The following is a 17,821-nucleotide window of genomic DNA, read 5'->3' on the forward strand; positions in this document are numbered from 1 at the left end:
CGCGAATAACGATGGATCTCCGGTCATGTTGTTGATTAGGAATGCACCAACACTTTGCGAATTCTTAATCATATGCGCTTTTGTTTCAGTTTTTAGAGTTTGTTTAAGAAAAGCCGTGAAATCAACGATAATGCGGTTTGCACAGGTGCGTAATACGGCCAGTGGGACATAATAAAGAGGGATAGTCGTTACAGTAAGTGGGATAGTTAACTAAAATGTGTTCATCGCCTTTTTTTTTTAATTTGGCGAAGTGAATATTATGGTTGCAATTAGGAACTTGCTGGGTGTCATCAAAAACCATTCAATGAGTAAATTTTAGAAAAATTCGGGACACACGTGAGAAGTGCGGTGCTGCACTGAAGTTTCCACTCGAACAAAGGGCGCAATGCTGGCGGTGCGGAAAGGCGGATGATAAGAGGCAAAAAAAATGCTCGGGCGCGTTATCGCACCACTAGCCTTGCGCAATAGAGTTGCACAGTGTGTAACTTCAGCACACCACCGCATTCCCACGAGCCTCAGATCTTTCAAAAAATGTGCTTATTTAGTGGTCTTTGATGACGCAGCGCGAGGTTTTTGGTATTGTAACCTTATCTTCACCTTCAGTAATTAAAAATTAGTGAGCAAATTCTAGTTTATGAACCGAGTTATCGTGAAGATTATTCATTTGTGAAATATCTCCCTGGCAGTACAACTCACATTCACAAACCGAGTTACTCAAGCTTTCACGGTTTTTTTTTTCTTTTTTTTTTAATATGTACTTAAAAAGTATAATTATTAATTTTGAGCTCTCCTTGGCATCTCTAGTCCTATTGCTTAGTTGTCAGCTCTTGATTCGGTTACAAATAGAAAATAGAAAAAACCCTTTCACACGGAGCAATGTTTAAAAAACATTTTGAAATATGCGTTTCGTGGGAACTTTTCAATAAACGCGAGGAAATATACTCACCAAGCAAAATTGACATCACCGTTAATTGGACAATTTTGAGGGCCAACATGTTTAGAAAATACGTTTTCACTCTGACGAGCTACTCTCCAGATGGCTACGAAGAAAGCCTCTGAGGATCTAACAAAACATTAACATAATCGTTGTTTTCTTTCAAAGTTTCCCATAAAAGCTGCGTGCGTGTGCGTGTGTGTGTTTAAAAGGAATTTCGAAACTCTAGTGTTTGAATAATAATCTTAATTAAATATTATATTTAGCCTTTTGCTTCTAACGATGTATCACCAACGTCTGTAATGGCTGAAATTTTCTCAGAGAAACAAAACATATCTTTATTTTCACTAAAAGCAAGATGAGGTCATAAACAATCTTTAAAAAACGCCGACAGTTTCTTCGTGACTTTATTTCGTTTTCATGGCGTCTTAGCTCAATGCACAAAACAGAGGGCAATAAAAGACAGAGAGAGTTAGGTGGGGTTGGAGGGAAAAACACGAAAATCGATATGTAAGTTTGAGGAACGTAATATGTCCGCAGTCTTTTATTTAAAATAAAATGTTTTTCACTTCTCCAGCAATTCTCAATTCTACTGTTCCTAAACATCTACAACGCGCACGATCTATTGTCGTGTTAAGCATTACCACTGCTTTCAATCCTTCTGTACAATGCGCCTGAACAGTACCGTACGCTAAAAGCGCAGAGTGCCACCAAGTCTCCAAAAACTTGAATAAGAAGCTTCCATGATTTTAATCCATAATGCAAATCAAACGGAGAAAGATAACGCTTTAACAAACAATATAAAGCCAGAGCTCACCAAGGTTTGAGAACCAGCAGACTGCAGACAACACAAAGTCAACATTAAGCGTATATTTACTCAGTTTACCACTAAGCTATCAGGGAAGCGGAAGCAGTACGTGCTCGCCGAACCAACAAATCGTCTGCCTGACATCGTTCTCTGCGTGGTATCACGTTCAGCAAAATACTGATGTAGACTGGTCCAGCAAGCACACAGCTTCCAGTAAGCCCGAATATGTCACGCATTCCCATGTCCTTGTTTCTTATCAAATAGCATTCATTTAGTGGACGTTTCTAATATGAACTTAACCTGCTCACTAAACTTTAATGATGAAGTGCCGTTCTTTCTCTATTCCTGCTTATATTTTCTGGTGGCGCCATCTCAGGTCCAACAACGCGGCTTTGTTTTGCCAGAAAGGCTTTCCGCATTTGGGAAATTCATGTGTTTTGCCTGTGTTTTTGTTCTGGAAGCAGTAATACTTTTTATGTCACTAGGCTAACTCCAGATTCCGTTTCGGAGATCTATTGAACATCACAATTTATCATTTGTTATTACACTGCACAAATTTATTTCATTTAATACATTTTACAGATGTGTGATACTCACCTTGAGCAGCATCTCTCAGACTGTTTTTATCTGCTCTCTCATAGGATTGCGCAATAGATGCACGGACAGAAGTCATATAGTTGTTTAAAATCAATGATACTGTTTATCGTTTTTACACTTTGAGGTGCCAGTCCCTGATATGCTATATTGTCACTTTAAGCACAAACTTAAATTTAAAAGAGTATTTGAGCTTGTGCCCGCAAAAAATATCGGTGAACGAAGGGTCAAGGAGTCGCTTGAAGTTTGAAGTGCGCATATTACGTAAAAAATGGGCTTTAATATTTAATACGAGCTGTAATTCAAGCAGTTTCCCAACTCCTTTCTTCGCAGTGTTCAAGCCTTGGTCAAAAAAATATTCATAACACCAGAAAACATTTTATGAGAAAGATCTGTCGCAATACAATCAGCCTGTAAAAAGGCACCCTACATTCTGCAGCTATTAAAAACATTTTCTGCCGGCTAAAGTAAATGATGTATTTAATTAATCTCAATTTCTTACCGGAGTTTTTTTTAACGTTCTTTTACGCTCTACAGGACATTTCATTTGTGTCGATGTTCGTTCATCACATTTACCTTCACCATTATCCCGCATACAGACGCTACGTAACAGCATTGTACCATCCCGCATTGTCCAATGAAGTCCCGTTTCAGGTTATCGCCATTACATAGGTGAGCTTGTGTTCACATCATAGTTTTGTTTTTGTTTAATATTGTTCTAATTCAATTTGTATATATTGTTCTAATTTAATTTGTATATATTGTCCTAATTTAATTTGTATTTGTACAATTATTAATTTGTTTAACATTGTTCTAATTTGTTCAAATAGATTTATGGTTTGATTGCTTTTTCTGCTTTGTGCTAGCGTTGGTGCACCCAAGAGATGGCCGCTTGGTCGTATTGGGGCACCTGAAAAATAAGATTTATTATGATCATTATTATAACTATTAAAGCATAACACTTTTAATCAGGATAGTAAGCAACTAAAGATATTTAAACCGGTAAAAAAGTGACGCTTTCAACACTTAAACAGGATACGAATACGACGATATCTGCAAATATTATAGGATATGGTCGTGCTCCTTTTCTCGGGAATAACCTGCTTGACTGCTTTGCAAGTGCAGTACAATGCACACACTTTCATATAAAAGGTTTTTCACGTAAGAGTGACAGCATTTAAAGGAGCTGTCAACGATTTTAACGCTGAAGAATTAGAATCTTCTACTTTTGACATTGTTCACCTTGTCACAAGAAGCAGAAAATACACCTCTTTCCTTCGAAATCTTGTGATTCCGCCCCGTAATCGCGAGGCAAAAGATTAGAATATTCCCCGACCTGCAGCCGGAAGCGGCGGCCATGAAAAAAACGCGGCGTGATGTCAATGGGGGGTCCTGTAGGAAGATAGCAAGTTGTGCGAATACGTGCTCGATGAAAGGTAACTTTTCTATAAATCTTGTCGTTCCAACATAAATATAAATGCGTCAAAAACCTGGTATCATTGACAAAACTTTTATTTTACACAGTTTTAGTAGCGCCATCTATCCTAGGTCCACAAACCGTCAGCTCTATCTGCTAGCTCGAACATCCACCAGGAGCCGGAGCCGCGTGACCACGCGCCAGCACGTGGTCACGCGGTCGCGAGCGGATGAGTTCTCGCTGCTCACTGATGGCTCTAGAGAGAGAGCTTCACCAATACCCCGCGCAAACCCCATTGACGTCACAGCGCACGTGACTCGGAAGATGGTGAAGGAGTTGAGAGGTGCCGAAAACCTCAATATTTGTCCATCTTTAAAATAAAAACTAGGACATGCAGGCGAAAGCGGTTTTTTGTTCTTTACTTCAGAAAGGTCGAGACACCAACTCCCAAATTATTTGGGCAAAGCACTGAAAGTGTTGCACAGCTCCTTTAAAAATGGGGAACTAGAAATAAACACCTTCGGAATTACGTTGTCCACGGCAAAGGACGTAAGGACGTTAGTGTAAAGTGCTCATTAGATGTTTATTTAATGAAAGTCAGTAGTTAACTCTTACGCCTTTTGTTTTCATTAGAATGTTTCAATTAGAAATTTTCAATTCCCCGTTTACTCAGGCTAATATATTCTATGTGTTTCGGAAGAAAAATACTACTTCGAGTGATTGTGTGTCGAATTTTGGCGATCACGGACACGGGTGATCGAAACTAACTCCACAAAGGCGTGCTAGAAGCGGAAACAGTTTCACTGCCGAAGATGCGACAGTGTGGCGTGTGGTAAAGCGTAGTTGCTGTGAACAAACGGCCAACAGCTTTGACCCCTCTGTAAAATCGGGTCGGGACCTGTTCCCACGAGCAGAATCAAAATTGAGTCGCCGCCTGCGTCTCTCATATACGGTAACTGGCGTTTTCGGTTTTCTTTTATTATTTTTACACAAATCGTTTTTCGATGTAGCTTTTAAGTAAAAAGAAGAAAAAGCTGCAGCGGCAGCTGTTAGTAAAAATCATATCCCGGAAGATGTGTTGTGTGTTGTACGATCGCCTCCAAGCACGTGGTTTGCAAAACCACGTGCTTGGAGGCGATCGTAAAACCACGTGCTTGGAGGCGAAAAAAAAAAGTAGACGTGGTCCTTGATTATGACAATGCCCAATTAACTGCCTCCTCAGCACCAGATATTTACGTCGCTCAACATCATGCGTGCCGTGTACCAGCTTGTGGTACGTTCATCGAGGCCTTTATTCGGTTTCCCTCGACACAATTTGTTGAAAATCAGCAACGAAGTAAGCCTGTCGCAGTTATTAAAGAAAAGTTGAAGACTGATATTTTTGCATATCTAAATATAAATTCGGAAGTCTGCAGGCAGGAAGTTGCGAGGGCTTCTGGAGTTAGCCTTTCTCCGGTATGGAGCGGGCTAACAGAACACGAGCTTCAACCCTACTCTCCACCAAGGTTTCAATTACGAAGACTTTGGAGCGTCTAAATTTCCCTAATTGGGCGACCATTTAGACTGAACAGATGGCAGACTTTTTAATAAATTTCTATGGACGGACGCCACGTCTCAAAAAATGAAAATATAAATTTTCACAATGCGAATTACTGGTCGGAAGTAAATTCACGCTAGCTCCGCCAACACAAACAACAATTGCAGTGGTCGGTGAACGTGTGGTGCGGTATATTTGAAGGTCGCATTGTTGGCCCTTGTTTTCATTAAGGCAACCTTCTTGCAAATACCTATACACACATCGTCCTAAATGGAGCTGTGAACGAGCGAATTTCAGAGCTTCTTTCGAACAGTCTGCAGTCAGTGTGGTTTCAAGATGACGGTGCCCCAGCACACGTCCACAAGCCTCTCCAGAGGCAGTCCGGTTCCTTGACCCCAACACCCTCGACAATCGATTAGATTTGGTGGACCGACGGCCTGCCTCCCAAGGTTGCCTGATTTGTCTCCATTATGTTTTAAGGCTGCGTCAAAGACCAAATGTATGCCACAAAGACGAAAATTTATATTTATTTAAAAGAGGATTGTCACCGTTTGTCGAATTGAGCAGCGTCTGGTTGAAAGATCAATTATTCATGTGTATCGCAATAAAAGGTAGGCGCCTTAAACATTTTTTGTGAAGCGCTCGCTATATTAAGTAAAATTAATGCCACATTCAACTAATGTAACCCCACAAAGTGCTTTATTTGAAAAAGTATCGCGACGTTGCACAGATGTCAATACACTTTCATCTTGCAATGCCGCTCAAATTCCTACATGATGTTCCTTGTTTGACCTAAAGAGCCATAGAGCAGCATCGTTGTGCCGAACAGTTACAAAGCGAAGCAAAGCGAATAAATAACCGCTGTGTTATGTTTTCTTTTCCTTTTGGATAATAATCAGTTCTATAGGATACTAATATTCTGATCAAATGTGTTATCAGGGCAGACGAGTTAGGCGCTAAATGTTTTGTTTCTTTGTTCTCTTTCATAAGTATAACGAGGGCTTCTATATTCCACAAAAACGTACCGACGCTGTGTTTGAACTTAATGGTTTGGCCCAGCAGGGTCAGGTAACAAAACGGGCAATAGTTCTTGCACGCACGACAAATAAGCCATTCCAGTACAGAGCTACCTTTATTATCGCGAGGAAAAAAGCACGGTGAAATCTATACAGGTTAGTACCTTCCCGAGCACCGACGTGAGACGCACGCGATGAATTTTAATTTTAAATCGGGCTTTTGGTCACGTGTTCACAGCACGTCCACCACATGTCACTCATCTCCACATGTCGCACTCTGACGCCTCTTCGGCAGCGAAACTGTGTCCGTCTCTCGCGCAGTTTTTTAGAGTTAATTTCGAATTAACTCTGAAAAAGTTAATTTCGAATTAAATCTTAGCGGATTTAGCCTCACTTAACTACGGACTGCAACTAACTAAAACGTGCTAGCTAAAACAAAATGTCAAAAGTTCATTCATACCGTTTTTGTTATCTAATTATCTATTGGGCGCTTCACACTTGCGCCCTTACGTCCGCCGTCGTGTAGAGCGTAATCACGAAGGAATCGTGTCTTTATTTGAAGTGCTCATTTTCTTTTAAATACAGTTACCGTTACTTGAAATAAACTTTATACAAACGCATTAATGAATAGTTCAGCGCTGACACAGCTGACAGCCTTGCTGTGAACAACATTCGTGCATCCTTAAGTTGTTACAGCTTAGACAGTGTGGCAGTCATTTTTCTTTTGATTTCAGCGTTAAATTCGTCTTTTATGGATTTCAACACCTCCGGATCTCTCAACACATCCAGGGCCGTCAGTGCGAGTGCTTTGGCCACTGCCAGTGTGGTGTCATAGGATTCTTGAGTGTGTGTGGCGTCTGCGTAGGCGGCAGTGTGGTTGGTGGCTGTCGTGTTCAACTTATAAAAGGGATGAATCACAGGAATCACATGAGATACACTTCCGGCATCCGTCGAGCCTCCAGAGGTTTCATCATTGCTTGAGTCGAAGACCAAACCTGCAACCATTAATACAAACTGTACTATATCACGTTCATTGGTTTATCACAAATATAGCTATACCTTTATCATGTCTTGATTACATCTCTATACATAATATTCTTCAAGACGCCAAATACAAATGAATAAATGGCATTTATCTTGAAGTTTATTTTGAAGCATTTATAGCAGCTACAGTACCCGGCTAGCATAGATTTGTAAGACAACAATTAGTTTTTTTGTTTTTGTTTTTTTTCGTTTGAGAATTTAGGGCTTTAAAATGACCGAAGAAACAAAGGCAGTGCCAAACTTTACTTTCTTTGTTCAGAGTCTAGGTATCTTGGCCCCCATTCGTCAAACAAGTGCCAAAGGTAGTTTCCACTGCTAGTACTTTGGCCTTAATCTGGAATCAGTAGGCTAAAATCGCTGAACAAGTTCCAGAGTGAAGCTTCACTTCTGCTTGTTCGGTATTAGTATGGCAGCTCTTGGCGTAAAATGCCAAACAAAGACAAGATTTAGGCTTTACAGCAGTTTCTTTAGTTCATACGTGGCATTTTTGGCTCAAGTCTGGAACTTTGGCAAATATGTCGGGATAAGTGTAGAGGATCCCGTTTGATTGCAAATTATGTTACATAGGACAGACCAAGCTCTGTATACGGGTAAATGATCGTCTCACCGAAAACAAATGTCGTGTCAAAAACAAAGATCCGAATTCGGAAGTGTCAAACATGTAGTTGAACGCAATAATTGTCTACCTAACTGGGACGCAACCTCAATAGTCCTAACGCCTGGGTATTTTTATACAGTTATTATCCTAAATGCATACAGTTAAAGCTCTCAACCAGGACATTTCACTAAGATAGTGAAATGTCCTGGTTGAGACTTTAAAGTTCAAACGAAGCGACAATCGAGATCAGCATCACTAAAACGAAAAAGTTTAACTTTCATTTTAGGTTCATTATTCACAAAAGCTAAGCCACTTCTTTTTTTTCTTTTTTTGTCTTAATAACAACATGAGCTCAAAGCACGAGTCCGAAACAAAAGTACCAAAAAACCGGTGATGTTTAGCAAAATCATCTTGGAAGTACAGCAACACGTGAACCGGGTACCATACAATAGGGAAAAAACAGCATTGTAAATAAACGCCCCATTTAACAAAGAAGTCGGCCTGGCATGCGAATTTAGAGCATTTTTTCTAAGTCGACTGATGTACAAACAACCACGTCCAGCACTCAGTGTCTCAGTGTCTATGTTCAGCCCTAGATACTTTGACAAACTCGTCGTCCAGGTGGTTCCTAGAAAATTCTCTGGCCTCAAGTCCCAATCTGCAAGCTAGGTTCTGACGGTCTTGTCGGTGTTCACGCATCACCCGAGGCAGTGCAAAAATTTGTGATGTGCTGTATCACCGAAACCAACATGTGCAACTCTTCGTTATGCAGCACTTCTACTCCACAAACCCGTTCGTTCTTATCAGTTGGCCACTCAGGGCAGATCATGAATCCCGTTGCTGTGTCACTCAAAATTGATGTGCCGCAGCTCTAACCACTCGCGCTCAAAGGATAGCAAGCGAAGTGGCGTTTTATAAAGCGCGTCACAGCTTGCACTTGGTCGTCCATAGAAGGCTGGGTCTCTTGCCAAAATGCGATGTCTCGGTACTCCAAAAGAGCATTGAGATCCCTTTGCTTTCTTCCACGGGCCAGAAGACTGACGCACTTAAATATTGCAAATATATGATAAGCTGAGCGAGTTAAATGCTGCAAGCTTTCTTTATGGGTTGCGTTAGATGTGAGTGGGAGGGGGGGGGGGGGAGACGAAAGGGGGAGAGAGTATATTACGCGAAGTCACGGCGTCACATTCCAAGTGAGAGGCTTGGGGAATAAGCAAACGGGACCCACCTATGAAGGACCTGGCCGTCGCCGCTCGTCCTGGGGATTACGTGGCTTCGGTTTGAAAAGCTCCAGTTTTTTCGTTTCGGTCGGCCACTTACAACCTTAGCGTCTAGGCCGGTCCCCTGGTTGCTAAGGCCTTCACTGGCGTCAATCATGTCAGACCCGTATTCACTGCCGTTATCCTTGTTTGGTACATTGAATTTGCTGGCACCGTCGCCTTCGAGGGCTGAAACTTGACCAACTGGTGTGATCCCGGCGCTCCTGCCTGCCGATTGCCAAGGATCGGGTTCCACAGCGTCTTTCTGCTGCTCTGGCGTCAATTCCGCTCCCTCAAGATCGGCGTCGGGTTCGGCGTCGGCGTTCCTTTTACGCTGTCCATAGGAGGGACTTCAGTCCCAACGTCCCGTGTGACCTCCTCCGCTTCTTCCTCGTCCATGTCAAGGGCACCATCTTCCGTCGCCACCACTGCCTGCGTGACTGTCGCGTAGGTCCTCCTGCTGTTCTCGCTTTCATGCGCGAAGCGATGACGCTCGTCGCACTTCAGTACACGACACTTGCGCCGGATATATCTAATCGCTTTCCAACGGTGGCAGAGTGGAGCACGGCCCGGGACCACGACGAGAACGTTGACACTGGTGATCCCCAGCTGATGTGAGAGGCGTTCCTGGGTGACGACCTCCTTTAGGCTTAGCATCACAAGCCGCCTTGTCGACTGGACGCTGCCAAATCCTTCCGCGCTCCGATCTTCGCGTGAAAGACCTTTCACCTTACCGTAAATTTTAAGGGCTTTCCTCGCGGCGGCGTCCGGGGCGTGGAACGATATCCAGTACCGTTTCATACGCACGTCTGCGTTGTCAGAGTTCAAGAAGAGACAGCGCTTATACCTTGATGTCAAATTCGGCATTGGACATAAAAAAAAAAACACGGCCGACAAGGGCCTTTGCCGACGCTCCTGGTAAGCTCATGTTTCTGCGTCCGTTCTCAGCGATTGCCGGAAGAAGAATGTTCCGGGCCACTCACCACCATGCAGACGTTACTTGTGGCTGTTTAGGAACTAATTAAAACTCTTTTGCTCATATACGCCAAGGACCTTATTTGTGCTAATTTTTGCTTATTACGGCCTTCCTCGGCATAAACTTTCCGTTTCGCTCATAAAGTATGAAAAGACGATTCCTTTCAATCATATTTGTTTACTTTTCGTCCTGTTTTGGCGAGCGAAATTGCATCTTTTGTAATAAAAGCGAGGACGCATATTGCGATCCTCGCTTTTATCCAATCCGAGATGCAAAACGGGTCTCTAAAATTTTCTAGTATAAAACACAATAGAAATGATACCCACCAAAGTCTTCAGCGTATTTTTGATAGATTTGTCCCATCGTCTTATTAGAAATCAGTTCTTCAACACTGGGGCTCGCCATCTCAATGACAGAGGTGCAACCGGTTGCGTCCGCAGCTGATATAAGGCAGGCTTGCACTTTAGTTTGCAGGCTTTTCAGTTCGTTTATATTTGGAGCTCTTATGGTGAATTCCAGCTGAGACTTATCTGGGATAAGGTTGGACACCGTCCCGCCTTCTTGAACAATTCCTAAAACAAGTAAAACACGGAGAATTAGACATTACTCGGGTCGCAAGAATTTCATAGAACACGCGCCTCGGAGAGCTGGGAATGCCTAAAACAAGGAAATTCCAGCTGCAAAATGAAAAAACAAAAAGCTTTAAAAAGATATAAAAATACCTCGCGTCTGAGTTCGGTACTTTTGCAAAATTCGTAAAATCAATATAATGAATAATCTACAGTTATTGGTATCTGCGATTAAAAAAAATAAAGCATCTTAGAATCGAGAATATAACGCACCAGCCAGATAACTATAAAGTTAGTGATAGTACCGCAGTGGTTTAACTTCCCATACTCAGTAACACTATAATTATTATGATTCTTTTGTACCCACAGAAACATACATTTTGAAAAATGTATGCCGTGTAGATGCTAGTAAAGACTAATATTTTCGAAACTAAGGTAGATGAAAATGTCCTATATTATTACGCAACTAAAATTTAAAGATCTGAGGAAAAGAGTTGATATTCCACCTCTGCTTGCTGTTGTTATTGTTGTTTTTGTTGTTTTAATAATTAATTTATTTTATAAGAAACATTACAGACCAACCATTTTCGGATTTCAGGGTTCCGAAGGTTTTAGAAATAAAACAGACCCACGTACCACGAGTTGACGCACGGCTAGGACGGGATTTCAAACGAGATACTCGTAACGACCTTTCTGGTGTGCTCGCGCCTTCACTTTAAAACTCGCCAAAACAAGTCAATTTGTGAAAACTGTCTATTCAAAGCTTTTCAATTGACTAATTTTTACGGTAACAAAGAAAACAAGGAAGCTATTGTGAGTATTGAGTGAGCGACTCAATTTATTTTAGTGGCGAGTTCATAACCACCTCCTATAAATATTCTCGATATCAGCAGAAAATTCCATCTTATGAATTGCATAAGCGGTCCAACATGGGCATTCCTAGCTTTGTCCCCTTACAGCCCACATCCTTGCTAAGATCGGCCCCAAATCGCCGAACGTACTATCGGGGAAAAATGAAATGCGAACAGAGGAGCGCGTGGCTCGCGGTACAGGCTGCGCCGCCTGGAAGTGAGCCTCGGAGCGAGGGTGCGTGGCCTACTTTGATGTGTTTACGCCCCTCCCTCTGTGCCCCCCAAGGTTCAGCAGTGCGCCTCTTAGAGCGCTGAAAGCTATCACCGCTACCTTTGCTGGCTCAGCGCGTGCACTGCAAAGAAGCTCGCCGCACTCGCCGAGCAGGCAAAGATAGCGGTGACAGCTTTCAGCGCACTGAGAGGCGCACTGCCGAAGCTGGGGGAGCGCCAATCGAGAGGCGTGAACACATCGGAGTAGGCCACGCACCCTCGCTCCTAGGCTCACTTCCAGGCGGCGCAGCCTGTACCGCGAGCCACGCGCTCCTCTGTTCGCATTTCATTTTTCCCCGATAGTACAACCTACAGAAATATGGCGTGGGCAACATCAAGTTGGGTACGCCAATGCGTTGCCCACCTGAAGCCCTTCCCTGTGATAGCTCTGCCCTCGTATAGCCGAGGTGTGACCCACGAGAGCGTTGCACAAGGGCATTCTCAAGCGTAGTCCCCATGGAGCCGACCTCTGGGTGCACTCTGCCCCCCATAGCCGACGTGGGACCCGCGAGGGGATTCCAAGGACAGCCAAAAATGGGCATGACCACTTGGCGCCCCTGTGGAGACCAGCTCTGTTCTAACTCTGCCCTGGCAAAGCTGAGGTGCCACGCATTGGGGCATTACGCGCAGCCCAAGTTGGGCACCTTTCGCCGAAGTGTGGCCTCAGGGGGCTGCTGCACGGGCAGCACAAATCAAACATGGAGCCAAGGGGGTATTGTAGGGGCTGCGCAGTGGTCCCACGGCAGCCCCACGTCGTGTGCTACATGGTATGAAAGTGATGTCTCCTTAATATGGACGCCTCCGTTCCCCCAATCAATCGTCCATAACGTGAGTTGTTCATAGTAATGAGACGAAAATACATGTATTTCCCCAGTTTGTACCCGATGATGGTGTCCATATAGCGGGGTATCCATATTAAGAGGGTCCATATTAACGAGGCATGACTGTATTTTATTCGTGACAGCTCTGTAAATACTGTAAATAAACCCAAACGTGGTCACTACGTTGCGTAAGACTAAAGATGCATCAGAGGAGTGAGTTGAATTCAATTATGCAGAAGCGTTTCTTACTCCGAGGTTCAAAACACAATCCTCACTTAGAGATAACAATGTTTATCACATATCACTATTCATCAACAAAGACACTGCGATTAAAAAATACATTCCTCCTCCTCCGCCACCTTTTACAACAACTTCGTCTTTCTCTTTCAGCAAATGAGCCGAAGAGTTTATATAGATTGGTTCATGATTATAAAGGCGGTTTAAACGGCTAATATACAGAAATTATTAGGATGGTTGCATTTTTTTTTTATCTCTTATCGAGAAACCATACGATTATCACTGGACCGAGTCAAAAGACTCTAGAGATGGTTGTATAAGTACTTTTAGATGACGCTTATCAAAAGGCCTTCTTCTTAAGTGCGCGCCACCTAGTAGGTGATGCTCCAATTATCTCAGTTCGCCATTGTTTGGGCATGCAATCTCTGCATGTGTTAGACACGAGGGTTGAGCCAACGTGAGCTCGGTTAATCTCGTGTCTAAAACGACCATGTTGCGTCAGGGTTCGGCGGGGACTCCAACAAAGGACGACCGCCAATACTGCCTAGTATTTATTGAAATGGGTTCATTGCAACCACGCACATCATTCACAAGGGTACGTCACGTTGAGCATATTGTTAGGATATTCATCTCGGCTCAGGGGAAGTTTTTATACTTATCTGAACATTTAATCAACTAGTATTATAGTAACCAGAACCAAGACGCAAAAGAAGCAAAAGCAGAATGCCTCGCTCTGTTATTGATCGCTCTATTAATCCCTTTTATTTCAAAGACGCGGGTATGAATATTCGACTAATCGAAAGACGCGTTAACCATGATTTGTAAAACCTGGCAATCTGCAATCAACTCTACCACCATTAAATTCGGCCACGCATTTTTTTTGCGTGGGCTTCATATAAAACATAAGTAGAGTTCGCGATACCCCTTGTGTCAGCGAGAAAAAAAAAGGGGGGAGGGGGAGCAGCCCTGGTTAGTTGAACCTATACCTGTGGCTCTCCATTCGGGCTTCATTTGCTGTCTGAGTAGAGACACGTTGACGTAGGCACCCACGGCAGCATCAAGGGCGTTGATTCCGTCCCATGGTGCGGCACCGGCGTGCGCCGTGGCTCCTTCATATTTTACACTAATCTGTGAATATATGGTGAAGAGTAAAGGCATTGGTAAATCACAGTAAATTATATGGAATTACAGGAGGCTCTTGTAATTTACGCTGGGACATTCGAAAGTTCCAATCCAGCTTAGTGTTGACACCACAATCTGAAACCCTTAAAGTGAGGTTACTGCTCTTTCTCTGAGCGGCAGATATGTGCCGCGAATCATACTAACGAATCGAGTTTTTTGTGTCTAGAGTGTTCCTTATTACTACGTTTTGTGGGGTTGTGACCACTGAGTCACCGGCATGCTTTTCATAAACATTATATGCAAAATATCACTAGAATATTGATTTCTTTATGCACACACAACGTGACGTTGAACCTAACCATTAAAAATAATCTTGCATGCAAAGCGCACATCTTCAATTTATGTTTGTTTAAATACGAAATAGGTAACCAACATGCCGTAAGGTCGGGTACATTTTGTATACAAAAAGTGTGAAATCACTTCACGTCCAGTTACCTTTCTTTGCCCGCTTTTCAAAATGGACGAAAGACGTTTTATCGGTTGCGAAAAACAAAACTCCAGAATTTAGTCTTCTACAACATATGAGATAAATGTGACCATGTTATTTTTTATTCACTTCCCGATTTATATTCAGCTGTACTGCTCCCTAAGTTAAAGACACTATAGATAAAAGAGCGCCATGTGTCTCACGTAAAGACAACTAGCCCTGGACGCCATCTTGCAGGATATGGCGTCGCTTATGCCTGCTTGCGCCCGTCTTAATGTTACAATACTAATCGCACGTTTTGTTTTGTAAAGTCAAATGGAAAGTGCTTTGGTTGCCCGAATCAGGTAAGAAACTATATTTGTCTTGTTCTGCCGTAATTTCCAGACAAAAAGGTAGCCACGATAGGGGTGGCAACTGGCCGTTCGGCGTGGCGAGGCCCGTTTGACGCGGATATTTTCAAGTGAGCTTGATACACTACAAATAGAGTTACCATTCTTATTCGTATAAAAGTGTGCGGCTATCGCTTTTGGATACGGTCTTATTCGTGTGGAGGCTCTACTCGAGAGATGTGGAAGATATAAAAAACTACGGCCTCGCGTGCTTGTCTGGTGGATCTAAACAGCTGCTTAATTACAGCGTCCAGACTGCTAAGTGCAATTCAAAGTTACGTCATCACAATATTTTGTGGTTAATACGTACAGCAATCATCTTCCGATGATTGATCGTGTTAGCAACTACGTTCGACAAAAACGTGGGGAAATTATTTATATGTGAATACACGTTTGAACATTGCATAAAAATTAATTTTGTGCAACAAATTTTAAAGTGTGTATTTTATTTGTGTGCGCGCAAATGTTAGAATCTGTGACAAAATTTAAAAGCAGCCCATAGAAAATTGTGATATAATTATTTTTTTTTAATTTGACTTTTACATAAACAGTCTGCAAAGTTTATGATCTAGCGCCATCCAAGCAAACGAAACCGGTCACAGATTTCGTAAAACTGTTTCTAGACATTACGCCAACCTGCTTCGCGTGTTGTATGCAACCTGCTAGCGAATTTGACCGTCAGAAGACTTGTGGGTGCAGCAAATAGCAATCGGTCGGTTCGTAGTCACCGAACAGCCGACAACTGAGCACTGCGCGTTACTCAGGCTTGCGTCTGACCAGGAATAGACTGGATAACAGGACGATGCAACCGCAAGCCTTTGAACTCGCGTAGCCGCGAACACTTCCTTATCTTTCACAACAAGAGGGCAACGAGCTCATTACCAAAACAGATAAAGAACGTTCAGAAACCTAATGCACTCTCACTTCGATAAATGAATGGTGCCACTCAGAATCTTGTTCTTACTCCGAGAAAAAAAGGAAAGAATGTCTTGGCTGGTGTTAAAAAAAAAAAAAAAAAAAACGACAGTTGTATTTCACCCACGACTTCCTCACCACACCACGAAATTTGTACTTGGGCGACGTAAATAAACCGGGAGCATCCTCCAGTATGGTGTAAGCTGCCCAGTTTGCCCAGCCAGATCAAGCATTTTTTTCACTATTGTCCGACGTTTTCAATGGGTTTATAATGAAGTTATTCATGCCGTCATATTTTGGTTTTCCTGCAGACTGACGAGGAAAGCCGTACTTCGTTAGAACGTTAACAGCTTTATTTTTATAGTGGATGTTGCGAAGAGTGAATTCTTTTTCTCTTCCGTTTTAACCTATCTGCATACTATTAAATTGGGCGTACCAAATGTACGGCGTGCGATTCAAGTTCAAGTTCACTACCCTCAAGGGCATTCTCGTGGAATGTATTAATTATATGAGGGGGAAACAAGAATTCGTAGCGGCAGTAACTACATAAAAAATAGTTTAAATAATAATTCCACGTACACATAAACAATACTTAAACATACGAAGGAAAACTATACACAGGGATTGGTAGCATTGGTAATTGACACTAATATAATGAGGCAAATCTAGTGTTTGTTAATCAAGTCAGTAGAATTAAACGTTTCTTGCGAAATAAAGAGAGATATTGCCCTTTAACAATATCGTCAGTGAGAGAGTTCCAGTTTGCAATAGAAAGCGCAAGTGGTGCAAATTTGAATCTATTAGTGCGGCTCCATATAGGCTCAACCTTGAGGTAATGATCATGACGTCAAGAAATGTATAAGGAAGGCTTGCAGTACATCAGCATGATAGATGCCATGTTATAATATATCCTATGAAAAAGGGAAAGACGATATAGTTTGCGAGGTACCATGAGGGAAGTTAGGTTTGAGAGATCCTTAAGTTGGGACACGCTGCTTTTGAGAGAATGGTTAGGATTAATGAATTGGTCTGCTCTCTTTTGAATTGACTCTAGCCCATTGATCAGCTAAGATTTGTGAGGGTCCTATGCCGTGCTGTCATATTCAAGTTTAGATCGGACAAGGCTTTTTTATGCCTTTAGCTTTACATCCTGTCAGGCTTGGCAAAAGCGCCCCCGAAGAAAACCGAGAGTTCTAGATGATTTCTTAAATGTGTTATTAATGACCGCGTTCCAAAACAGATCCTCCGTGAAATTTATCCTAGGTATTTATTAGAGGAGATACGTCAAATAGCAACAAATTTCTAGGAGTAAGATGGAATATATGTTTTTTTAACGATTGAAAGAGGCAAGAATTGTTATCACGATATTCATTCTTCTTTGACATCCTAAGCACCATTCCGCAAGAATGTATATGTCTCGTTGGAGGATTTCCGAGTCATTGGGATGGAAAGTCCGGTGGTATATAACACAATCATTGGTGAAAGGTCTTACGGATGACGAATTTAGTGGAGGCAGGTCAATAATGTAAACCAGAAAAAACAAGGGTCCTAGGACGCTAGCCTGTGGTACACCGGATTTTACTGAAATTGGATGGGATGGGGAGGTGTCGTCTATTAACAAAGACAATTCGCGATTAGATGGAAAAGAAAAAATCCAATTGGTAACGTCGTTGTTTATGTTTAAAATTGAAAGTTTTTGTAGCAATCGATGATGGAGGGACAGTGTCAAAGGCCTTAGCGAAATTGATAAAAATCGCATCGGTGGTAGAACACGCGTTAAAGCTGTCATGTAAGTCCGTCACAAAATAAAATAGCTGAGTTTCGCGTGAAAGAGTTTTACGAAAGTCATGCTGGAAGGAGGGAGGAGGAGAGGAGGGAAGCAGCTTGAAGAATGAAGGGAGGGGGAAGTAAGGGAGGAGGAGGAAGAGGAGGGGGAGGGGAGCAGGAGAATCAGGGAGAATGAGGAGGTGAGGTAGA

The 17,821-nt window shown here is 42.5% G+C and overlaps 1 protein-coding gene across 1 annotated transcript in view; it reads right to left on the minus strand.

The window, feature by feature from the left end:
- Positions 1 to 5,511: 5,511 nt before the first annotated feature.
- Positions 5,512 to 17,821, minus strand: part of LOC8025309 (peptidase M20 domain-containing protein 2) — a 33,721-nt gene continuing 21,411 nt past the window's right edge. Inside the window, exons 5-7 of the mRNA XM_040502572.2 lie at positions 13,918 to 14,059; positions 10,510 to 10,755; positions 5,512 to 7,301 (exon numbers count right to left, since the gene is read on the minus strand). Coding sequence (XP_040358506.1) covers positions 6,997 to 7,301; positions 10,510 to 10,755; positions 13,918 to 14,059 — 693 coding nt within the window. The 3' untranslated portion in view covers positions 5,512 to 6,996. The remainder of the gene's footprint in view (positions 7,302 to 10,509; positions 10,756 to 13,917; positions 14,060 to 17,821) is intronic.

Source organism: Ixodes scapularis, unplaced genomic scaffold (assembly GCF_016920785.2).
Source record: "Ixodes scapularis isolate PalLabHiFi unplaced genomic scaffold, ASM1692078v2 PGA_scaffold3__209_contigs__length_174095766, whole genome shotgun sequence".
In the NCBI taxonomy this organism is placed as follows: domain Eukaryota; kingdom Metazoa; phylum Arthropoda; class Arachnida; order Ixodida; family Ixodidae; genus Ixodes; species Ixodes scapularis.